The sequence below is a fragment of the Mustela erminea genome, chromosome 3 (genome assembly GCF_009829155.1).
Source record: "Mustela erminea isolate mMusErm1 chromosome 3, mMusErm1.Pri, whole genome shotgun sequence".
Classification (NCBI taxonomy): Eukaryota; Metazoa; Chordata; class Mammalia; order Carnivora; family Mustelidae; genus Mustela; species Mustela erminea.
The window spans coordinates 89,627,765-89,653,615 of record NC_045616.1 but is presented as its reverse complement, the minus strand read 5'-3'; the positions used below and the strand labels follow the sequence as shown (position 1 = coordinate 89,653,615).

The 25,851-nt window shown below is 45.5% G+C and overlaps 1 protein-coding gene across 1 annotated transcript in view; it reads right to left on the bottom strand.

The window, feature by feature from the left end:
* SPOCK1 (SPARC (osteonectin), cwcv and kazal like domains proteoglycan 1) overlaps positions 1-25,851 on the bottom strand; it is a 500,054-nt gene that overhangs the window by 242,755 nt on the left and 231,448 nt on the right. The window contains exon 3 of the mRNA XM_032336640.1: positions 24,792-24,837. Within this exon, the coding sequence (XP_032192531.1) occupies positions 24,792-24,837 (46 nt within the window). The remainder of the gene's footprint in view (positions 1-24,791; positions 24,838-25,851) is intronic.

Below are 25,851 nucleotides of genomic sequence, written 5' to 3'. Positions count from 1 at the left end.
TAACAAAAAGGGCAGCCCTATCAGAGAGTCTAACGTATTATAAAGGCTTAATGATTAAAATATTAAAATAGTATTGCTGACACTGGATTTGACTATGAACACAGACAAATGGATCAAAACACAAAGTTCAAAAATCAATCCAAATTCAGTACATAGTAGAAGTTGAAAAATGGATTTTCAACTAACGATGTAAACCAAAATGAATAGCATCTAAAGAAAAATATTGCTTCTCTATCTTACAACACACACCAAAATAAACTCTCTACGTTTAAATATGGTGGGAGGAGGGAAAAAAAGGGGGAAAATTATTTATTAACCTTGAAGCAGAAAAGGCCTTTTGAGTCATGCCTAAAATATCCTCCAATTTTTAATCCAAGAAGCCATGAAAGTCAACACCAATAAATATAAACACATAAAAATAAAACGTTTACTTAGCAATATATCATAAGCAAAGTTAAAAAGTAAACACCACCACTGGAAATCTTCTATTTGTTTTCAAACTATAGGCAAAGGCATAATCTCTCTAATATATAAAGAGCTTCTAGAAATTAACAAGTGAAACACTTGGGACTTACTAGAAAATGGGCAAAGGATTAGAACAGATGTATCTTAGGCAAGGCTGTTTGGAAACAGTTATTCTCAAACGCCTACCATTATCAAGGGGCAAGGAATAATTTAACAGTAGTCTTCAGAATTATAAATGCATGTATCTTCCAATCCAGTAATTGCTCTTCTGAAAGTTTACCATCTGAAGGAAGTACACATGATGTGTGAAATGCCACATGCAGAGGGTTATTTGTTGTTGCACTGCTTACAACAGTAAAACACTGGAAACTTAAATGTCCATCAACAGAGATGGATTAAATAAGTCATCTGTACCCTGCAGTACGACACAGCTCTACAAGAAGAAAAAAGAGGGAACAATGATCGCACCGATATGGAAGGAGCTCCAAAATATACTGACAGTTGCAAAAAGCAGAGTACAGAACATTGCCTATAATAAGCTATCTGTTATGTTTTAACAAAAGAAGAAGAATACACATACACACGCTAAGTAATAAATGCTTAAAGATATTTCTGGAAGGATACACAGGAGACTAATAACAGTGGTTACTGGGTGAGAAAATTGGGCACACGGAGACTTTTTACTGTATTCCTTGCTATTTATTTTCATTTCTGAACCATGTGAATGTATCCCACTACTTAAAAACTACATTTAGAAAACAAAGAAAATAAGAAGAAATGGGATCTCCCAGGAGAAGATTTTTTTAGAAAATTTTCTCCAGACATGCCTGGCAGCTTCCTCACCCCCCTTAGATCTGAACCCCTTGAAGCTCCCCTGGGTCTTCTCTTTTCCCCAACAGCCAGCATCTGGGGGAAAGTATGTGGAGGTCGCAGTCTCCCTTGCCATTGGGAGCTATTTTAGGGGTCTCCAAATTACAGTGAAACCTACCAGAAAGTCAAAGGCAGGCTAGGGTTGTGTACTTTAAATTCAGCACCTGAGCCTCTGATTTCTTCTGTTTTCAGTCTCATTTTCCTGGGACCAAAGACATCATTAAGAAAGTGATTTTGCACAATCGATAGAAAAAGAGGTTCGTATCCAACCACAGACTGCCACATGCGTACGTGGGGACCAGTCAGCAACAAGTTGGTTTGAAGGGTCTGAGATACTGGAAAACGCCCCAGCTTCCTGGCTTATCAAAAGACCCCTCCCCCTCAAAGACCCTGCCTAAGGTAATGGTTCTGTTCAAATCCATGATGACATTTTTACAGGAATTCTGCAGGTAGTGCACTGATGGGGCTGTTGATTCAATTTTCTGTTTGCATAAATATCTGGTAATCCCTTATTATGAATGAGTGGGGCTGGCCTCAGGGACCAGACCTCTGGTCCTAATCACTGCAGCCACCAGAACTAATGACCCTAATGACTCGAAACTGATAAACCAGCCACTGGCAGGCCTCCCCTACCACCCTGAGCTGTGGGCTTGCATTAGCAGCACCGGCAAGGGGAGACAGCCTCCCCGGCTACCAACAAGGATTAAAGGATTATCTCCGGAGATGAAAGCGATGAGGATGAAGCCATTTCTAATAGGGTGGCAACAGCACTCTTTCCAAGGAGTGGCAACAACCTCAGTAAATATTCTGGGGAAGGCTGTTGCAGCTTATGCTATTATTGATGAAAGATAGAACTCTAATAAAAATTCAGGGAGTATAAAAAGTGTCAGAGATGGTTTCATTTCATGTGTAATAAAGTAAGGCACATAAAAATAACATGTTGGCTATAAAGACACAATATTGCCTTCGAGACAGGTATGAAAGCCAGGCACTTAGAGAGGCTGCTGGTGGCACAGGGATCCGCAGAAAATGAACCCCCGAAGTTCAAGAGGCACAAAATTCAGATTTAGGCTGCGGCGAGGAGAGACGGCGCCGCTGAATACGTGTCCTTCGGGTAATTACCAGCCTGTTGCTTCCTCTACGGGATTTACAAAAGGAAAGACCTTAACAAGAAAGACACGCTGAAGAATTTGGAAGAAGAAAAAAGAACCAGGTATTGAAAATGTATCAGCGTGAATTGGAGCCCATTTCTAGGCTTCTTCCCAACACCACGGCAGCAAAATGGGAAAACTGCTTCCTGACATCTGAAAAATGGGGTGGGCGATCTCAAGTTTAAAATCACAAGAACAGGGGTACCTGGGTGGTTCAGTCAATTAAGCGACTGCCTTTGGCTCAGGTCATGATCTCAGGGTCCTGGGATACAGTCGTCCTGCATCGGGCTCCCTGCTTAGCAGGGTGTCTGCTTCTCCCTCTGCCTGCTGTTCCCCATGTTTGTGCTCATGCTCTTTTTCTCTCAAATAAATAAATAAAATTTAAATAAATAAAATAAGATAAAAATAAGATAAAATCGCAAGAACATCAAATCTCTGGGTCTCCATGTAGGAGTGTCCTGCCAGAAGACAGAATCCCAAGTGACAGTGGTCGACAGGATTTTGTTCCAATCTCAACCGAGAGTGCACACACGTGAAGAAAGAAATCTGGACTGGTGGACCTCCATTTACGAGGGCAAATGAGTCCACTGGGCAAGGCTCCGGGTGAGCACGGGCAATCCAGGCCGGCCTGGCCTCACCAGATGCTCCACCCACCTGTCACCTTGGCCCATTGCCCTCCCACAGGGGAACTGAAGTCAAACCCCAAAGGGGCAGGGAAGTCAGATTCTTTCAGACCGATATGATTTGACAAATTGTGTCTTAAAGGCTAATTTTACAACTGAGCAATATCCAGGATGAAGTTTATCTTCATCTAATATGAGAAAACAGCTCCCCACAATGAGTAAAAGTGAGCAAGACAAAAGAATCCCCCAAGAATTTCAATGAAAATGATCATCGTTCTCTCTCCCCCCCCCCCCAGCAAAAGTTGAGGAGGTATTAGTGAACGTGACCACCTGTCCCACTCAAACCCGAAAATTAACACTCTGGGCATTAAGCAGCCAGGTGAGAGCTACCATAATTAATTGTAAACACATCATGTTTCATTAGGATTCTCCTTGATGCTAGTATAAAAAAAAAATCAATGATCTTTTCAACTTAATAGCCAATCTGAAAAGCAATTTTAGAAAAATAATTGGTTTCAGAAATGGAAAAAAACACGTGGACACAAGTATACCTTGCCATTACTTTCTGGAGCTTTACAAGGCCATTCCCAGGACTCATATAACATTTATAAGAAATAATTATACTCCAAATGATTATTATACCAACTGTTGGTTCTAATCAATAGTTAAGGACATAAGCAGAGGAGGGAATTAATTACACATTCAATACCGCTCCTGAAAAATAAAAGCAAAATTGAAGGCAATATAAGCATCCAGAAGTGGCAGGAGTGAAAAAGTTCCAGTTCTGCGTGCAGTTTCCCAGGCACCAGGGGCTCTTGCTTTTTGCAAAGGCACCCAGGAGGCTAGGACTCGAAATTATGGGGACACAAACCACCTTGCAGGGGAACTGTGGTCACATGGCCCAATCACAAATTCTCTGAAGCACGAATTCTCGCACAGCTTCCTTGGTTAAAAAATGTCTTCTAAGGAGCTTGAATAACCTGAGATAGTCTTCAAGAATGGGATCTATGATAAGGAAAGAAAAAAAAGATTCTAAATAAGAAGATGAACAAGGAAGGGTAGTCGGAAAAATGAAGAGGCCTGAGCCAGGTCAGGGGGGAGGGAAGGGGGGACCGAAGCAGGCGGGGGCTGAGCACAGTCCAGGCTAAGAACAAGGCCAGGAGAGGAGGCTGGGTGGCACAGTGGAAAGGGTGGGGCAGGGAGCAGTGAGGGCAAGAGAGATGGCGGGGGAGGGAGGGCGTGGCCCAAGACCTGGCATGTAGCCAGCTCGGTTTCCACACTGAGGTCAGGAGCAGCCTTGGATACCCCATACCCCCTGCGTAGCCTACTGGCAACCTCACCTGCGCTAGACTTGCCCTTGGGTTCAGGTGCCATCGGCCACATAGACATTTTGGGTTCTGCCCTGGTTGTAGAATGAATGGAAATACCTTATTTCTGCAACAATCTCCCTTCTGCTTGCTTCTCAGTAATGATCCAGAGTACAGAAAACCTTACAGATACATCTCTTCTGGACCCCAGCTACGCAATTACGCATTACCATGGAAGTTTACAAGGAACTTTAAAAAAAGAAAGGATGCTTCTTTCTTGGGGAAAAAAAAAAAAAAAAAGGCCGTGTGTTAACTCTTTTCTATCTTCCCACACATTATTTGGAGGCCAAGAATTGGCTACAAAGCTAAGTTGAAATATAAGAAAATTTACTCTTTGGGTTTCATTTCTAAGAAAGGAAACACAGACAAGCATACGTTTTCTCAGCCCTTGTTTCCTTTTAAATCCTATAGCATCTTTAGCTATATATACTGATACTTAGCCCCTAATAACAACAAAATGAAGTCTTTAATTATTCTCTAAGTATTTTCCCTCTAATTGTCTACTTTATTCATTCATACACTCAACATCTGCCAAGCACCCTCTGGGCTAGGGTCACAGGTCTGTGTGACATACCATGCTGTCCTTGGAACTCACAGTCTAGAAGAAAAGCCTGTTTCCATCATCATCTGTGAAGCAGAAAGCAGAAGCAACACCTGCCTCTATGGGCTCACAGATACCCACGGACACCCATCTCTATCACAAAGTAGAGGATACTTACAAAAGCTTAAGACAACTAATATGAATAAACAGTATGCTTGGCGGCCATGAATGGAGTTTTGGAGTCAAAGCTGGGTTCAAAGTCTGGCTGTAGCCCTAACTTGCTCTGTGACTCTGGGCCTCTGCAAACCTGTTTCCAGCCTTCTTATGTGGCTGTAAACATTCGAGTAGAGAGTTCCTATAAATGGCTTAGTACAGAAGCTGGAAAAGAGTCAGTACTCAGAACCACCAGGTGTCAAATGATGTCTGTCAGCTATTAACGATCATGCCTTAGGCTTTGAGAAAAATTCACAGAGACTGATGATAGTTTTCACCTACCACTGTTGTCTCCCAGTCAGAGAATCCTGGCCAGGCAGGCCCACAGCACATTTCTTGGGTTCTTCAAGAAAAGGAAACTATTCTTTACATCAAAGTCGAAGATCATGTTGAGATCCAGAGCCCCAAACCCCTCTGTCACATTCTCTACATACTAATTCTCTACCAACTACTACAGATGAAACACGATCTATTTCCTCACCAAACAAAACACAAAGGATGAGTGCAAACCTTACAGGAGTCAATTTCCGCCCCACCCCCATCCCTGTGGACACTGTTGGCTCAGGCATATAACCTGTTAATATGCTATAGAAATATTTATAAAAGCATGACAGATTTACTTGCAGCAATAGTCAATGAATCCGATGTGGTAATAATGAGAAAAAAACCCGGAAATAACGCAAACCCCAAGAATGGGAGCATGGTTAAACACAGAGCAGTGCTTTAGGAGTACGTACACAGAATTCTATGCATCCACTGAAAATGGATGAAATGACAAAGGAGAGCTCTCTAAGAGCTGCCGAGAACACGGAAGGATGCGGACCGAAGTCAACGTGCACACACACACACACACCAGTCTAGTCCTGGGGACAATTTCAAGAAGTGTGGCCAGAGAAGCTGTTCAGAGTGGTTACCTATGGGAAGAATAATTACGGAATAAAAGGAAACAAGGGAGTTAAAGCCCTTTACTTTTTATTTTATATAATTTTTGAAGATTTTAAAATTTTATTTATTTGGCAGAGATCACAAGTAGGCAGAGAGCCAGGCAGAAGCGGGGATGGGAGGAAAGCAGGCTCCCCACTGAGCAGACAGCCTCATGGGGGGCTCAATCCCAGGACCCTGAGATCACTACACAAGCTGAAGGCAGAGGCTTAACCCACTGAGCCACCCAGGCGCCCCTATTTTATATACTTTTGAAGTGAATTTTTTACACCATGTGTCTGTTTGTTTCACTTAAAAAAGAGACTTTACATTTTCAAGCTGTCAGCTCAAAAGCCAAAATGCCTCCCCAAATTATAATTAACAGTGAGCTACAAAGACACAAGTTCAGAGGAAATTAAAATTAGACCTTCCTTGAAAAACTTGACAAACTTCATGATTAAGGCAAATAGTACTCTTAGCACAGCTTTTTTTTAAAGTTTTTCATTTCTTTGACAAAAAAAAAAAAAAAAAAAAAAAACAGGTCGACAGCTACCTCTCGGTATAATGCAGATTAAAATCTGGTTGTAGAGACACATCAGGATTTGGACCTGGACTTGAACTAGATTTGAACTTTAGGAGACTCTAAACCAAGAACAAAAACCTATGGCCCAGGGGCCATATCCGGGGCCAAATCTGGCCTGCCGCCACTTTTCTTGTGGCCCACAAGTTAAGAATAACTTGCCCATATTCGAACGGTGGAAAAATTAAAAGATTTTATGACATGTGACATTTTTATGACATTCAATGGTCAGTGTCCATAAATAAAGTTTTACTGGAACACAATCAGGTCCACTCATTTGCATACTATCTACAGATGATTACACACTACAGGCAAAATTGAGTTGTAGCAAAAGAGATCATACAGGGCCCAAATCCTAGAGTATCTACTATCTGTCCCTTTATGGAAAAGGGTTGCTGGCCTCTGCCCAATACAACTAACTTAACTCAGTTTCCTTCACTATACAATAATACCAGTAATAGCCCCAATTTCACAGGGCAGTTGTGAAGACTGAGTGTGTAGTCACGTGGGGAAAATACTCACATGAAGACAATATAATCATGTTGGGGGGGGGACTTTTTTAAATGTTGTTTTTCACATTTCTTTTTTTTTTTTTTAAAGATTTTATTTATTTATTTGACAGACAGAGATCACAAGTAGGCAGAGAGGCAGGCAGAGAGAGGAGGAAGCAGGCTCCCTGCCGAGCAGAGAGCCCGACGCGGGGCTCGATCCCAGGACCCTGGGATCATGACCTGAGCTGAAGGCAGAGGCTTAACCCACTGAGCCACCCAGGCGCCCCTGTTTTTCACATTTCAATATTAAAATCACACTTCTCTTTCTTTCTTTTTTTTTTTTTTTTAATAACCAATGGCGTTATCATTTTTTTTCGTGGTACCTAAACAAACATATCTCTGCACTGATGGCATCAGAGATCAGGTGAAAGAGGGCAGAGACTGTCACATGCAGGTTATCACTTTGGGCTATAAATGTGAGGACCATTACCTTCAGGGGTACGTGTCCACGCTCCCTGGTCCTACACCTGCCCCTTATCATCATGATTCTCGTTCCCAGAACCAGTGTTCCTGGGTCTTTCGCAGGGGCCGTTCACAGAGCCTGGATCAGTGCTACAGCGGGCCAGGCCCCTCCCTGAGCCAGACCGTCCCCATTTCCCCTGAAGCTGCCTGGGCTTCTGAGCACAGCTTTGGGCAGCTGAATCTCAGAGAGCTGGTCAGGAAGACACATGGAATGTCCTCAACACATAGGCATAGGCTGTATTACTCTACAGCCCAAGAAGAACAAGAGCAGGCTCCAAGGCACATCATGAGAAACAGGGACAGTGTCTACCAGTCCAAGAGAATGGGAGCAAATGCCCCAAGCTTGATTATCTGGGAAACGCTGTGCAAATCACACTCTCCTGCCTCTCTGTGGATCCTTCCAACACCTCTGCAGGTTGGGTAGCACCATCCCCATTCTACAGTGAAACTGAGGCCCACTGAGGTCACATGATAGAGCTAAGGTCCCTACTCATGGAATGGGGAACCCAGAAAGAGTAGTCTGTCTTCTATCCTTTTCCACAGTGGCTCTCAAATGAGTACATCAGAAACCCCCTGATTGCTGGGTCCCAAACTTCAAAGCCTCCCACATTCCACATTCCTCCATTCTGAGGCAAGGCTGGATAATTTGCATTTCTAACAAGTTCTCAAGTGAGACCAGCCTGCTGGTCTGAGGGCCACACTTTGCGAACCAGTACTGAGTCACTGTAACAGTAAGACCCTCTCACTCCCTCATCAGCCTTCCCACCTCCTGCTCCTTGAACCAAATCTTACCCAACCGCACCTACATAAGGAGAATACATCCTTGTCTGTTTGCCTCTCTGCCTTTAAGAAAATCACTCTTTTCTTCCCATTGCTGTCTTAGGGCTGACTACAAGACCATCAGTCCTGGCTGGCCAGTCATTAGTTCTTAGCAAACGATTTCCCTTCTCTGGGCTCAGTTTCCTCCCTGTGAAGGGCAAAAGGCAATGAATGATTCTCAAGAGAGCTCCTAGTGGAGCAACAAACTGGAGGCCCTGATTCGGGCAGAGTAGCCTCCCTCCCCTCTGTGCTCACTGTAAATCCAGACAGCGTGTGCCCCCCCCTCCCCCGCAAGGGGTCCCCCCAGTGCTGAATGATCTGCTAGGGACAGACAGAAACAGAATCACACAGGCACTAGAAGGATGCCCCCAGTCAGCTTCCAATGCCTGCATGACACTTGGTTTCAGGTAGTAAATAAACTTGTGTATCATCCGAGGAGACGATGGAGAAAATCCAAACATCATCACCCGTCCTAAAAGAATGCTTATTTCTCTCTCAGTTTGTGGTAAGACAAACTCCTTCCCAGTCCTATATCTCCTCAGAACCTTTCTTTAACTAAAGACCTCATCTCTGCCTCTAAAGAGCTTTAAACCCTAGGAGACTCTAAACCAGGAACAGAAACCTGTGGCCCAGCGGCCAAATCCAGGGGCAGAACCGGCCTGCCACCAGTTTTTGTGTTAAATCATCTAAAATGATTTAATGTTTGCTATTTCCACTGGGCACTGAAAGGATGTGATGTCAGAGCAGGCTCTGTGCCCAGGGCTTAGGCTAAAGCCAGACATTCCACAGACATGGGGCTGATGGTCCAGTGGGGCTGACTGGGGCGCCTGATGCACCAGGGCCTACTCAGAGCCGCCTGCTACTGGAGAGCAGAGTGGCTCAGCCTTGACACTACTGACATGTTAGGCTAGGGTGCCGTGGGAGGCCTCCAGCCCAGTCAGTGGGATGTTAGCCCCCTTCCCTGCCCCCAGCTGAAAAAACCAAAACCGTGTAAAGAAATTGCCAAATACCCCCAGCATGGAAGGGGTGGAGGTACTTCCCAGTCAAAACTACTGCTGTAGACACACAATGCGCATCAGGAAGAAAACCCAGGCTTCAGAGCCAGAAGCCAGGCGGGGGTTCAAAGCCCCCATCAGCTATCACACCACCTTGGAGACCTTGGGGAAGTCCTTTTCTTTCCTATGCTTTTTATTTATAAAGAGGGACTCACAGTAACCTCTTAAAATGAAAGTATGTGAAATATTATCAAGTAAGAACTAAAATTCCTCTTTTCCTTCCCGCCCATTCCTCAGAGATCAAAGGTTACAGTTTGGTGTTCAGGTATCTGACCTGCAAACACAAGCCCCCTCAGTTACAGACATACACCAACATTCCATTTTAGTGACTCAAGTCCTATTAGATACACTGCTGTGCTTTTTTATAAGGCTATCACCAATATCAGGGATGTTTTTCCAGGTGACGGTGTATACACTTCCTGAACCTTGTTTAAAAGAAGCTGCTGAGTATTTTGCTCTCAGGATATGAACCTGTTTTAAAAGTTCCCCAGTTTTAAAATGGGAGCAACCACGTTTTCCTTATCCAGGTATCAGTGGCAACAAGACAGTGCATGTGTACACGCTTTTTTCTTCAAAAAGAGAAGACAGTATTTGCATACTCTCGATAAATGGGAATTACTCTTCTTCTGGACAACTACTAAACTAGGCAGTTACTTTGTGCCTAGTCCTGCACTGGGCCCCGGGAGATACGCAAATACATAAGACACAGTCAGGGAATCAAATAGTAAATAATTCTAGAAAAATTATTAAATCACAACTATGTAATGATATAAGGTATAGGCTATTGGGAGAGAGTGAGCCAACTGCATCTAGGGCCAATGAGAGTAGATTTCCAGGGCGCCTGGGTGGCTCAGTCATTAAGCCTCTGCCTTCGGCTCAGATCATGATCTCAGGGTCCTGGGATCGAGCTCCGCATTGGGCTCCCTGCTCAATGGGAAGCCTGCTTCTCCTTCAGCTGCTCTCCCTGCTTGTGTTCCCTCTTTCACTGTGTCTCTGTCAAATAAATAAATAAATAAATAAATAAGAGCTGGACACATCACGTAGTGTGGGTGAGGGCAGGAATATTCTAAGCACAGAGAATGGGAATGTGTGCAGGCTCCAGCACAAGGTATTTGCTAATTACTGCAGTAGTACAGTAAATTCTTAAAGAAGCGGTCACACAACTCAGCAATGAAATAATTGCAATTCACCCTCAATTACAATTCTAACTCCCTCTGTGCTATCTGAAAATTCTACCACCCAGATCAACTTCCACTGTGCACACTGAAACAATCAAAGAGACCAGAAATCAAGGTTCTAAGAAAAATGAAAACATCCAGAGCGAAGAAGAAAAATGTGAATAACAGTCACAAAGACAGGAGCCACCGAAGCTACCCTACAGAAAATCTCCTGCCGCACAGTTAGCCCAACGGCCTCACAGGATCATCTCGAAGGAGGACCCCGCACCTCCTTGCTCTGACGCTTCAGCCTAAATGTCCCTGGAGACAGAGACAGCCCCTCCCCTTTCTCTTCCAGGGCAGACCCCCTGGGTGACCCGATGCAAACACAAGGCACAAACTTCCCAACTACATAATAATCCCTCTTTATCTGAGTTTCATGATCTCGTCTTTGCTGTCGGGGATAGCAGGAGGTTCTAAACACGGATGGAGGCATAGTTGATAGGCTAACAGAACCTCACTGAATCCTGCCTGTGCTTCAGATCTCTCCAACACCACAAGCTGTCGGAGGACAGGAATTCGTGCAAGCGTGCCCTCTGGAGGCTGGGCCAGGGGAATCTGTCCATGTGGCTTTGGCTTTCGAAAATAGACAACAAGACACACGGAGGACCAGGCTTTCCCTGCTGGTGGAGACCAGCCTCATCTACACCTTCTGGCCCTCGGGGGCTTCTCTATAAAGACGATGGCTTCCCAGTTCCTTCATGCACTGCCCTTACCCTCGAGCATCTGAACGGAGAACAAAACCCTTTCTTTCTCCATGGAGGACAGTCTTACACTGAGCAACTTCCATGCATTTGGAAATTTATGACGGTGTCTGCAGATCTAGCAAGATAAAACATGGCACCAAGGCTGGAGATTCCCCTGCCATTCTTGCCAAAAACTCCAGAATCCATTCATGGAAGTAGGATTGTTTCCAAAGGATGGAAGTGAAGATCTAAACTGGACTGGATAGATCACTTTCCTTTATAAGGAACACCAAATAATCCTGCTATTTTTCTCACGCAAGTCCCTTGTATTTGACACTTCAATTGTATACAACCGAACCCATTTACTTTTCAGGTGTTCTTTTAAAGCTGCATAGACCGCACTTGGTTAAAATGAATCTACCTCGAGGTACCAGTTAAGCAAACTGTTTGAAGACATCCTGCAGGGAGTAACTGCTATTATAAAATAAATTATCAACTCTCAACAGACCTGCCTTATCATAGAACGATGTAAATTAAAAGTCAAAAGGAAGGTCCATGGTAAGTACCCCATCCTCCAACAGCAAACCAGCAGAGTGGCTGCCCAGTCTTAGGTACGAACATTCCAGCAATGGTGACTCATCCCTCCCAGCAGATACCCCTTCCCTTTATAGCTTGAGCTATGAAAAGCCTGTACTTAGAGTGAGATGAGGGGTGCCTGGATGGCTCAGTGGGTTAAAGCCTCTGCCTTCAGCTCAGGTCATGATCCCAGGGTCCTGAGATCGAGCCCCATGTCAGGCTCTCTGCTCTGCAAGAGCCTGCTTCCTCCTCTCTCTCTCTCTGCTTGCCTCTCTGCCGACTTGTGATCTCTGTAAAATAAATAAATAAAATCTAAAAAAAAATTGTTTAGGGGCACCTTGGTGGCTCAGTGGGTTAAGCCACTCCCTTCGGCTCAGGTCATGATCTCAGGGTCCTGAGATCGAGCCCCATGTCAAGCTCTCTGCTCTGCAAGAGCCTGCTTCCTCCTCTCTCTCTCTCTGCTTGCCTCTCTGCCGACTTGTGATCTCTGTAAAATAAATAAATAAAATCTAAAAAAAAATTGTTTAGGGGCACCTTGGTGGCTCAGTGGGTTAAGCCACTCCCTTCGGCTCAGGTCATGATCTCAGGGTCCTGGAATCGAGTCCCGCATCGAGCTCTCTGCTCAGCGGGGAGCCTGCTTCCCTCTCTCTCTCTCTGCCTGCCTCTCTGCCTACTTGTGATCGTTCTCTGTCAAATAAATAAATAAAATCTTTAAAAAAAATTGTTTAGAGTGAGATGAAATCTATCACTAACTCCCATTCACTTTTTCTGGAACTATCCTTGGGTGCCAAACAATCTTCTGCTTCTTCTCTACAAGAACCCAACCAACATCTGAGTATAGCTCTTATATCCAAAGGAGTTCAAAATTCCACCCACTATGCTGGCTTATATGGAGGCTTGTCCCCGCCCAAGGGCTTATGCCACCTCACCCCCTACTTTTAAAACTACATATGAAGCCCTTGAAACCATTTCCAAATGAACAAATCTGTCCCTTGGTTAGAGTGTTCACCCCTACACCGACAGCGTAACTTCTCCTCCTGCCTAACCACTGACGGAAAAGACAACTCAGGATCAAGCTGTAACATGTGTAAACTGCATCCTTTCGTTCTCCCCCCGCCAAAAAAATTAGCCATCATGCTCAGAATTCTGTGGGCAGCTCAGAATTTGCTACAACATGTAACATGAATTTGGCAATATCTTCAGATAAAATGTGCATTTCATTAAACATATCAGCATCTGGACACATCTGAGAAGCAGGGATGAATGTGTACACGCGTACACATGGGAAGTGTCTCCCCCCCATGTGAAGCTCCCATGTGATACCTTTGCAATCCCTGGGCTTGCAGCGGGGTGCAGGAAAGAAAGTTGACATTCATCATCACCCACCTGCCTGTGGGTTTGAATTGATCTACAGTCTCAGCGTAGAGGACGGTGACTACATTCAGGCGTCAAAATTCCAGCTTGGATTCTGAATTTCTGACCAAGGACACTGGCTTTACCTGCCACCTGGCTGATAAGAAGAGATCCATTTGCTTCTGCTAATTGGCACCAAGATCTTCTGAACTTCTTGTCCCTGCCAGGAAAAGCCCAGAACTCTCACTTCCAATGCTAATCAGTTACCAGAAACAAAATAATCAGAGTATTCCCTGATGAAGACACAGGGCATCCATTCTTCCTGATGTTGTCAATTTTATCCGTGTTTCAAGCCAGGCCTTACGAAGTCTGTGTACTCTGTATTATTCTGGCTTATCATTGAATTAACTTACAGAATCGCACTTTGGCTGTCAGCCATCATGTAAGGAAGAGTCAGAGGAGGAAGCAGTTAGAACTAGTGGGTGTGGTATTTACTGTCAGCCACAATGAAGAGCACGGCCCTGGACAGCTCCGTTAGAGAACTCAGGGAGAGGAAGGCAACTCTAGCCTCAGTACCAGGAACCCCTCAAATCTCTCCAGTCTTACTTTCACTGCAAGGGCATATATGATGGTGTGTTTCCTTCCTTCCTTTGGTTGTTAGGAAACTCTAGGGCCAGCTCTAGAAGTGCAAGGAAATGGACAGGTTTTGAGTAGTTCCCCTTGCTGCAGCTTTAATTTACTTCTGTTTCCTTATATCCAAATAGTGTCCATCTATTCATCTTTTACCTGATACTTATATATTCCCAAATGTTCCATTTTCAAGAATGGGAGAGAGAAAATTATAAAAAAAAAAAAAAAAGTCAGGCTGTCATTCATTTGGTTACAGATCTGAGGGTCACTAAGTGACATTTCAAGTCAATTTCTGCAAAGAAAGTGACCATTCGTGGACCTGAAATGAACGTAGTGGGAAAACAGGTGTCTTTCTCTCCCGATCTTGACATTAGCAGGTGAAGAAGAGGCTGGAGTAAATGTGAGTTAGGGCTCTCTGGATGGCACTGGCCCGGGGCCAAACCAGGCAGGGCTGGAATGTCACACTGGCTCCCATGGGCTCAGAAGAACCATCTTTCCCCTTACTGGGGTCTTCTCCCCTTGGCAGTGAACGCCTCTCATGATGTCCACCTTCTCTATCCCTTTCTGTCATTCTTCTTGGCCAAAAAAAGAGCAGGAACAACGCAGGGCCAGATGCTGAACGTGACACCCATCCCCTGCCGACCGCTCCTCCAGGCCAGGCTGCTGGTGCCCCCGGCATGGCCCCAACACCCCCCACCCCAAAGCAAGGAGACTCAGCACCTGACTAAATGCCTCCTGATTCACGTGCCTTCACTGGTGCTCTTCGGGGTGTGGCTTGTGCTTCCGAATCCCTGAGGCACCTGTGTCGTGAACTGTGTGAGCTTGAGTGTGCTTGCGTGTGGGCAGGGGTGTATGTCCCTTTTCTCAAGATTAAAACAATCCATCTCAAGGTGGTGTGGGAGGCCACAGAGACACAGCAGTAATAACCCAGCACTCTGCCTGGGGCTCGGGTTTCCATCAGGCTCCCTGCTCCTGACATTTCGCATCAGGCCTCACAGTGTCCGAGAGCAGTCTGCGCACAGATGACTTGCACTCAAGCAGTGTGTCCCCAGCTCTGCTAGACACTGCCTCCAGGTCCGGAGAGGGGGAACCCCAAGGACTCACCAGCCTCCAGAGCATACACACCGCAAGCCAAAGACAAGGTCTGACAACGAGGTCTCCGGCTTCTTCTCTGAGAGAAGCCACAGACTAGAAGTCCCAAGACACACCTACCCACTCACAGGCTTGTTGTTTTTAACAACTTATTCACAAACACTGAAGAAATTGGGTTCCACACACATGTCAAAACTTCTTCATCTCCTGCTCCCTTCGAGGAATGAGAAATTCTGTCACCCCTGGGTCCCAGACCCGCACGACCAGCCTCAGCTGGGGCTGCATCATGGTCATTCTCTGGAGACAGAGTTGGTGCTGTCTTGTCCCGAACACCATCCTCCCCCTGTTGCTGCACAGGGGACCTCACTGTTCACCATCTCTGCTCTGGGGGTATTTCCAGGCACCCACCAGAGAGATCTTGAGAGACAAATGGAGAAAGAGTAAAACAGCCTGAGAAAGCAATGGCTTACACTTTCCTCATCTCTCTTAATAAATGTGTTTTTCAAAAGAAGCAATCCTATCAAACTCCGCTTGGGAGCAACTGAAGGCTCAGCTCTCAGGAAACATTACTTCCCATCCACTGCTGCCCGCCTCCCCCTGGCTTATCTCCAGATAGCTACTCAGCCTTGAGAGACCCCCATGACACCTCCTGGGATCCCTTTTCCGAGCCTCACCCAGCAGCTGCTGACCGGCCTGGAGCAGCCTGGAGCGTCCAGAGTGCCTCAAACACACCCTCGGGTGGATCCCATTGCCCACAGGTCCCGCTCTTCACGACACAGGTGCTGAATGCGCTGAGGAAGGCCTCCACGACATTCCTCCTCACACATGGAACCACCGAGCCCCTACCAGGTCATCAGTCAAGCACGTGATTCGACAATTCCCTGATCAGTTAGCTCGTGCACTGGATCAGGTAAGTGGGCATGGGGAAAACTTCAAAGAGCCTTCCAACTCTGGGAATCCAGAACAAAACACTGTCCCTTCATCTTTTACCAAAGCTTTGTCGCCTGTATTGTGATCCTTTTTGTTAAGACTGGGTCGGGCCTTACATCAGCAGTTTGACAGGTTGTAGGTGCAAGCAATGTTCATTTCTATTTTTGTAGAGGAGGAGGAAACAGGCTCAGAGAAGCTAAGCACTTGCCTCAGTACACACAGCTTCCTGAAGGCCAGAGCTGGGGATCGAACCCCAGCACTGAGCCTGAGAACCGAGGACCTTTCTGATATACCACACTGCCTCTCATCCTGCGTGGCATTTACGGCCGAATGGACATCAGACTGGCTTCCAGCAGTGAACTCAGCCATGTAACATAACTGAGGACCTCTACAAAAAGCAAAGTCTCCATCTCGGGCATGGGACCTGTGGGGACACAGGTGATGCTGGCGGCCTCCCTCCCAGCAGCCGCCTCCCGGCTGTGAAAATGCTCTAATCCATTCTACAGTCTCCGATGAGGAAAATTTAAACAGCATTATTGATTGATTTTAAAATTCAGCTGACATTTTTTCCCTGTTGAGAATTTCCCCAAACCAGGGCTGTTTCATTAGGGCTCCACAAATACCATATAATTAATTCAGAGGCTGTTATTCTAGCAGGCGGAATACAGCAGAATGGATTCACACACACACACACACACACCCCGTTTTTATAAAACTAACAGTACATTTTATGAGTTTGGGAAAAGGTAATAAACACGTCTTTAAAATGGATTTGTCCGTGCTGAAGGAACCTCTTAAACACAGTAAGAAAAGCCACAGAGCCTCATAATTGCAAGGGGGATTTTACTACCCCTCATGATTCTCTATCATTCTGCCCAAAGGGTAGAACGCAACCCAGAACAGCTTGGTTCTGGAGGCACAGGGGAGTGGGAGCTCCTAGCGAAGCCTGGGGGAGGCCGGCACACAACACTGACAGAGCCATTGGCACCCCCACGAGGAAGCGGGGCCCACAGTCATAGCTGGGGGTACTTGGCTGGCAACAAAGTGAGGTTAAGTGGGCACGAGCCATACACTGACTCGTGGCCCTCTGCAGCACGACGTCATTGAGTCTCCACAAATGCCCCACGAGACAGGGGTCCCTAGCCCCAGAGGAGAACGCAGAGTAAGTTATTCCGCAGTGTGCAGCAAGCTAATGGCGGACTAAGACGACAGCTGGAGCCCTTGAGACCCTGCTCTCCCTCTGCCCCCAGCAGGGCCCGCAGGTTGGTGAGAAGACCAAGTACCTCCCACTTTGGCCTTTCTTGCTTTTTATTCTGAGCCCCCCTTCCCACCCCAGATAGTTTAAAGGCCCGTTTAATTCCACTGGTTTTACTGCAGCTATATTCATACCTCATTGGCTAAACTGTAACCTTTGAAACTCGAGCATCGGGCTCAGATTCTTCATTTTTCCTTCCTTTATGAGGAAAACATACAGACTCTGTGCTGTCTGAAACCTTTGGAACTCGAGCTTCGGGCTCAGATTCTTCATTTTTCCTTCCTTTACGAGGAAAACATACAGACTCTGTGCTGTCTGAAACCATGAGAGCTTAACTATCGTGGATGGAAAGGACCTCGGGAAGCCCCTTTTTACTTCAGAAATAGGCTAAGTGAAGTCCAGAAAGGCCACGTGATTTGCCTGAATTTAACACATTGAAATAGTGGCAGAGTCAAGACCCACCTCAGTCCCTTCCTGGGATATCAGGCTCTCCAGGCCAAGTGACTTCAGGTCAGAATCAGCTGGAGTGGGTTAGAGATGCTAAGGAAAGCAGTCTGGATAACAAAACAGCATCAGCATAACTGTCTGCCAATGGGGGAATAGTGGCTAAATGGTAGCGCATTAATATAATGGGACAGAACACTAGAAAGGCATTAACTAGATCTACAATCACCACACCAAACACCCTCGGAAACATTTTTTCAATGAAATGAACAGGTTAGAGAAGGAAACATTTATTTCTAGAGGTCAACATGTGATGTAACATCTTGCTTGCCGACATGCCCCTGTGACCTCAAAGTATCAGAACACGGAGGGAAAAGTGCTTTAATGAGGCGGCCCTGTAGGGAAAAGGAGCAAGAAGGGGCGCCCGTCGGATTTCAATCTTTTATGTGATTTTTCTTTCTTTAAAATAAGCAAACAGGCCAAGGCAGCCAGAGATGAAAGTTGTGACTTTTAACTCGCTCTAACTTCAAAGCAGATAGGCTGTGTAAAAAACGGGAGCGGACGAAGATGTGAATTAGCAGTGTTCTGTTTCTTCCCTGGCAGAATTGACTTCGAAAAGTTAAAAATCAATACTTGAAAAATTAAAAAAAAAAAAAAAAGCAGTAACTATTTTACTGCCATAATCAGGAAAGAGAAGAAGGGACAACAAAAGGAGAGAAGCTAACGGGGCTGCGGTGGAACGGGAAGGTATGGGGTGGGAAACGGGTTCCCGGGAGGTGAGAGGGGCTGTCACTTAGGGGAAAGTGTCACGGTGACGTCACGCGAAAGGCAAAGAGGGAGAAACCGAGCAGACCAGACATGAAAGGACCAGGGGGAAATTATTAAGATGCTTTCCACAAACCAGACCGGATGCCTCTGAAAATCAGTAGCTCCAGCCATCCGATAAGGTGAACAGATACTTAAACACTGAGCAATGTTCAAGGCAGTATGAATGCAAATCAGAGGCCCTTTTGGGGGGTGAGGTTCAATTCCACATCAAGAGGAAAGCTGTGAGGACTGAAGGTTTCTTTTAAGCCTAACATGTAAAATTTCAGATTAATCTAGAGGAGGGGAAAAAAATCCTCTTCTGAACAATCATTTTACAGATAAGCAATCTTGCCCCCCGGGGTTCCCCTTTAGAACTGGGACAAAACATGGATGCCGCCCTAATCCATGGGGCTCCGGTTCCAGAAACACAGCCGGAACGTGGAAAGGACTCTCTCCTTTTGAGTCTTAGAATTTCTGCTTCAAAACAGTTCAAGGCTTTGGTCAGAATTTGAGCTTGTTGGGATCTTGGGGAAAATAGATGGAAAGTCAAAGGGCAAGGGTTTTCTTCTTTTCCTCAATTCAAGTGAACAGCGTGAGTGAAAAGGACCCCTGACTTTCTGAGCTTTATTTTATCTGGAGATCAATTCCTACAAGTTCATATTCTGCTCTGAACATCACCAGCATCATTGGAGATTCAGTCACAGCCTGGCCGCTCGGGAAGAACGATTAGTATTCACTACAGAAGAAAAAACATTATCCTTAAAACCAACAGCTGTACACTCCGTCTAAAACATTCATTTATTCCACATTAAAGGAACTCGCTTGTTTCAAAAAGTTCCCTGATAAATCTCCCTTCAGCCATTTGTCCTCAAAAGGCTTGTCTCATCGAGCAGAACTTCATACCCACACAAATCGGCTGGCTCTTTCCTGAGTGAACCATGGCTACGGGAGAGAATCTCAATTAATTAATGTCCCATCACTTGAGGACTCCGTCAAGTAATCAGAATTCCATTCCAAACATAAGGTCTTCGTTACACACATAAATGACCTTCCCAACCTCCCAATACAAAAAACAAAAACAAAAACAATCTTTGATTCAGCAAAAACTCTGGTGATGAAAGCTTCAATTTTTTTTTTTTTTTCAAAAAAGACTGGCCAAGAAACTTTGAAATGACTTTTTAGAACTCTCTTTGCTTCTCGTTCATTCTCTATTCTATGACAGAAAGCAACACCTTTTATTCTTTTAACACAACACCGTGGTCTGGTAAATTGTCTCTGCCTTTCTGCTCCAAGCCCCACTTCCTCAGCCACCCCACTCTAAGGAAAAAGAGAACCCTTGGGACAGCACCCTTATTACCACACTGAAGCTGACTGTTACTAGGGAAGGTTGGTAGTTACAGCACAGGCAGCCTGATCCACAGGCACAGGCTGAGTGAGGCCAAGTTGTAACAGAAAATGCCCCCTCAACTCACACTGACCTATGTCAGTCATATTAACACTTGACATCTTAGGGCTTTCTCAGTTTCTGAGACCAACACTCCTCGCCCGACCCACCCCCGCCAGCCCCAGTTCTTGCTGCCAGCCCCCAGCAGCCCCCTTCCCAGTATATACACGCTCTCTGAGCTTAAGACCTTAGATGGATGGCTTCTGACTGACTGATAATTGGGAGCATCCCACAGAGAGCCCTTTCTTACTGGGGTCCCTATTATCCAGCACAGCACGGTGAAATGTGGAGCATTTGACAACCGTTTATGGGTAGATGCGAGGAAGGAAGAAAGGAGCATGTTAAGAGCCTGAACCTCGTCAGCCCCCAAAATGAGGATCTGGGGTGCACCACTGTGGTGACCTATCCTCCCGGTGTGAAAGAGGCCAGCTCTGCCTGACCCCGGGAGCTCCAGAGCATCACAACTCTTAAGGCCCCCCAGAAGGGAAGAAAGGAAGAGAAAAATAAAACCCAAGTGGAAAAGGAAGGAAGCAACAGGGGGAGACAAAGGTTAACAGGAGGAAGAGGGAATGAAAAAGATTAATTGCTGAAGGAGCACTCATGGAGCACTTACTGTATGCCAGACATTAACTCATTTCATCCTTTTCCTGGTGCTGTCACCACATTTGAAGGCATCGATGCAGAGAAGTGAAGCAATTTGCCAGAATCACTCAGCTAAGAGCTGGTGGGGTCAAGTTCCAAACGTGGAGAGTCTGAATGCAAACCCCAGGTCCCCCCAACCAACACCACACTTACCAAAGCGCATCCCACAGAACATGCTACTTTCTCTGGGTACCTGATAGGCGTGGAGCGAAAAAATAAAAATGAAAGCATGCGGTCAAAGGCGGATTGAGAAAAATGGGAAGTTAAATGGGATTCTTTACCAAAAGACTTCTCTGAGCTTTTCAATCACGAATGAGGTGAATCTCCAGGAGAAGCACAGAGTTTATGAATGCATCCCAAACTTACTGCACCAAGGACTGTTTTCTTAGAGAAGCACTTTGCTGGACCAGACACCACTTCCGGAAACAGAAACCTCATACCTGCTCCTCACCCACTATGTGTGCCGAGATTTGCTAGGGGCCAGGTGATGGAATATAAAGGGTAGAGCAAGAGAGGCCACCCAAGTCTCTGGGAACGTGTCCGAACTCTAGAGCCTCAGCCTCCTGCAGAGGTCCACCCCGGGACCTCCATTCCTGCCCACACAAGACAAGAACCACGCACAACAGCCCGTGGTGCCCTCTCCAACCCAGTAGCCTGCCCTGCTCTCCCCGCAGGGCGACTGGCATTGTGGACTTCACAAAGGCAATGTCTCATCTGAGTGTTCCCCTCAGTTCTGAACTCCTCTCTGTCCCTTCTGTGAGGAGACCTGGCATTAAATCATTATCATACCCAAAAGGGTGTATACCACTTATCCAAATCTCACAAAGAATTCTCTGAAAGGCCTGAAGTTGATGGCTCTTATATTCCACAGACAGAAACATTCAGGATTCACTTTAGGATAACAAGTTAAAGACGTTTTCAGCCTCTTGAAAGGAGACCACCAAGTGATTTCCTTCCGAGTCAATTACCTGGTAAGGGCTCTCTACAAAGTCCTGTTGTTCCAAGGTCAGTAAATATCCTGAAGCAGAGAGTACAGTTACAAGTAACTGCTTCATCAACACTACGAGTGTCCTAACCACTCGCACCAACACCTACGAGAAGCCAGAGCTCCGGGGGCATTTCAGAGATCCGGCTCTAGGGCTGGATGCTGTGTCTGACCACCTGCGACAGCCAGAGCCCAAAGCTCCAAGGCGATGGAAGGGGCAAGGGACAAGTCACGCAGGAGTCCGTGGGAGGGACGTCATCTAGCAGCTGCGCCTTGGGCTCCTCATCACAGCTGCTGAGTCAGTCACCAAACTCAGTCCTCTAAAATACTGCCTTCACCGCGTCATTCCTCTGCTGAAAACCTTTCTCTGGTTCCCCACTGCTGAAAAAACAAAGGGCAAACTTCACAGACTGGTAGCAAGGATCCGTCAAAACCTGCCTCAGACCCACTGTTCTGGCTCTTCTCCACCACGATCCCTCATGACCCACTCCCACCTTCTCCCCTGCATTTTCAGCCCACCTCGCCCCACGGCCATCGGGAAGCCATGTCCACTGCCATGCCCTTGCGTAATTGTCACGTGAAACCCTGCGATGTCTTTCAACGAGTGCCTTTGCTACCAGCTCCAAGTTTTCCCCAACCCCAAAACCACTCCAAACATGTTTGATTTCTTTTCAGCTTAGGCAGGGAAATGACTTCTCGCTGCAGCTGACAACTTTCACTGGAGTTCAGCAATTCTCCTATTATCTGGAAGATGAAATGCTCTACATCTTCCATGCCTACGGTTTATATTTCACCAAGTGGTGTCAACACTGATATAGTAACCTCCCATTTTTATTGAGCAGCACACAATGTAATTGATGACATCTGCTGGGGCTGATATTTTAAGTGAAGGCTATTCTCAGCTCTGCCTGCTCTCCCCATGGCTCTGTATATAAATAGCCAACAGCAGCTACACCTGAGCTACAAAGTGGGGCTTCTCGGCTAAGGTCCTCAATTATACCCCATAAAGTCATGAGGTTTTATCGAAGGAAGATTTATCTAAGCAGATCCAGTTTTCATGCCTGCAGAGCTAGAAAAAGAGGGAGCAGGGGTGGGAATCTGCTGGATATGCCTGCCATCATTCCTAGGAGACAAAAATCCTTCTTTGGACTTTTCGGTTCAGCAGATTTAAGTCTCATGCTCTTTTTGATGCTCAAAGTTTTTGTACTAACCCCCCAATCAAGGCAAGTGATCATATACATCCCCAAGTGGCAAATGAAACCCACCTTCAAGTATTTATCTTTTCCAGTGCATACTAGTGAAAATGAAAATGTCTTCCCCTGGTGATGTTTAAGTATTTGTGTGCAAGTCTTGGGGCAGAGTCAATCTGGTGGTTAGACAACACTTGATCCTCAAAGGACAAGAACCCATTTCTGCTTCAGGGCTGGAAACAATCAGTCCGCTGCCACTCTCCGTTCAGAGGCCTCTGAAAGCAAAATCCTAGAGGGCATGTTTACGGGAGGGTGCATCTCTAAGGCCCAGAGAGAGTGTGATGTGTATCAGAGCTGTTCCAAAATGAAGGTACATCCTTTCAAAAGTAATGTTGAGAAATTTCAACCATTTTCAATGGGAAATTTATAAATTGCATTAGAAATATCTTCGTATGCTTCAATGTGGCTTATTGTGACAACTCAGTCATTGGTAAAGTTACAAAGGAGAGAGGCTCATGGAGGCTGCTAAGATACTGGAAGTCCGGACTGATCTCCAAAGGAAAGCCTTTCCTGAGACCTGCTCCCCAAGAAGCGTGCAACAAACAGTAAAGTACCCACCTATAGCTTCACCACTTCCCCTGCCCATACCTACCTTAAGGGCCTTGAACACATCCCACCGAAACTGCTGACCGGGTTACCTCCCCACACCCTGCTCTCAGCATCCCCCAGCATGGGCACCACAGCTTTTGTTTTGTTCCCAGAACCAGGGTTGGTGCTTGTGTACACAGTGGGTATTCAACTTTGAGAATGAATGAATGAGTGAATGTATGAATGAATGAATGAATGAATGAGTGAATGAAATACAATGTTGCCCGACTTGGAGGCATGAACTAAAATGCACATGAAGAAACCCTAACACCAATTTTGTTTAAAAAACAAAAACAAAAACAAAACAAACAAACAAAAAACAGAGTCCAGGGACAGAGGGACCCATTAGAATGACAAAGGAGAGAGGAGAAAGGGGTGCCTTCTAACACATTTATTACATGGCAATTCCCTCCTTGATTTCTTTTTTGTCAATGATGCGACCATCAAGATCGCATCAAACAGTCAAGCCACAGAACTAAACTTCAGTGTGAACCTTTGATGCGTGGTCAGTAATCTTTTTCCTCCAGGTTTCGGTATTACCTGCATATACATACTTCAAGTACAACCTAGCATCATTTTTAGCCGCCGGTTCTGTGGCTACCGCAGCCACACATGGAACAACAGGGACAGGGAAGTGATTCACAGCAGGTCCTCAGTCTGTCTTAAGTAACTCACAGGAGCACCCTGGGACTGACTTACAATGGCCATAGGTAGACGGGCTTCCTGCTTGCTGGCATGAGTGCCAAGAGCCCTCTTGAGGACCAAGGTTACACCCAAGTGGTCAGTGAGCAGACTCAGAAATAAGCTTCTATTTAGAAGTCATGAAGAAGTTATTTAACAAATGAAATATTAGTGCCCTTGAAAGCCTCCTGAGATGAACCCGTTTCTACAAAGAAAGTTTCATTTTTATAGCTCATGTCAATTGCACATTCCCAGGCCAGCCGTTCCACAAATCACTGGATTCTACCCAACTCACCAGGTTACTCTGATAAGCATTTTACTCTTAGTAGTGGTGGTGTTTAAATAAATAAATAAATAAACCTCCAATGATTGTAGTCAATTCAATACATGTTGAAGAATATGTCTCAGGTGATCTCAGACAAATAACAAAACGGACAAGATAGTTTCTATCACCATGCTCACTTTAGACCCCCAAGTCAGTCAAGTAAGACAGCTCTCTGGCATTCTTAGGAACAGTAACTCAGCATGTAAAGAAGGAAAAATGAGACTGCATTTCCCATGGAATATACAACAAGAAATAATGCATCCTTTACCTTGGTCAAAGGGCTTGTTGGGATTCCAGTTTCTGAAATAATCATCCTATATAAGGAAAAAAAAAAATAGAAAACGAAGGTCAGATTTCAGAAAGCTTCTCACATCACTGCATAAAAACCAGCCTTTCTCCCCACCTCCCAAAACACAAAGGAAAACACACACAGCTTAGAAACCTTTCCCCAAACAGACATGCATGTAAAATCAAAAAATATCAAGTTACTTTTCAAATTCTTGTCTTTTCAAACTGTATGGATTAAACACCGGAATAGTAAAAACATTTCAGGCTAATATGGCAACAACGCTGCTTCTCCTGGCTTGACAGATAAACCACGACACCTTCCAAGTGTAAGGTGGATTTGCTATCAATTATCCCGCAGGTGATGCCTTGCTGCCCTCACTTATGATTAAGCCTCTGTGTTTGTAACAGCTGATAATTTCAACTGTCAACATTCCTTTCATGTGGAGACATGGAATTCGTGGTGTGCAGTTCCAGTTTTCCAACACTCACTAAGGTTAAAAACAGACTGGCCCCTCCAGTGTTAGAATGAGCCATGGGCATGCACTGAGCTTCCCCACCATTCCTTCTAGGTGTGTCACAATAAAGTAATAGAGGCCGGCCAAGCTGGCCAATTCAAAACCATGTCCTTCTTGCCTGCTGCTTGTATCAATTTATGCTCTAAGGCTAGACACTTCATTACTTTGAAATTCCCAGGGTCTAGGCCACTCACTTATTCACAGTTACAGGAAGTACTTCACTTTTAATAACCTCTCCTTGTTAAAGGCTGCCTGTTCTCTTTATCTTCTGCCCCCCACCCCCAGCTGAGCATTCAGCCACCGGTATTAGCACACCCACTGTCCCCGCAATCAGACTGCCAGGTGAAGAGGGTTCACCTGTGTTTATCATTCCCCGTATCATTTTAAGGGTTGTGCACTTGTTCAGTTAATTTCCTCCTCCATGTAGCTGATAACATTTGCTGCATGTGTTTCGGGCAGGTACTCTACATGTCGCAGTTTCAGAGAGCTGCTTACAATTAGGCCTCAATTTCTCTTCCTGAGAAG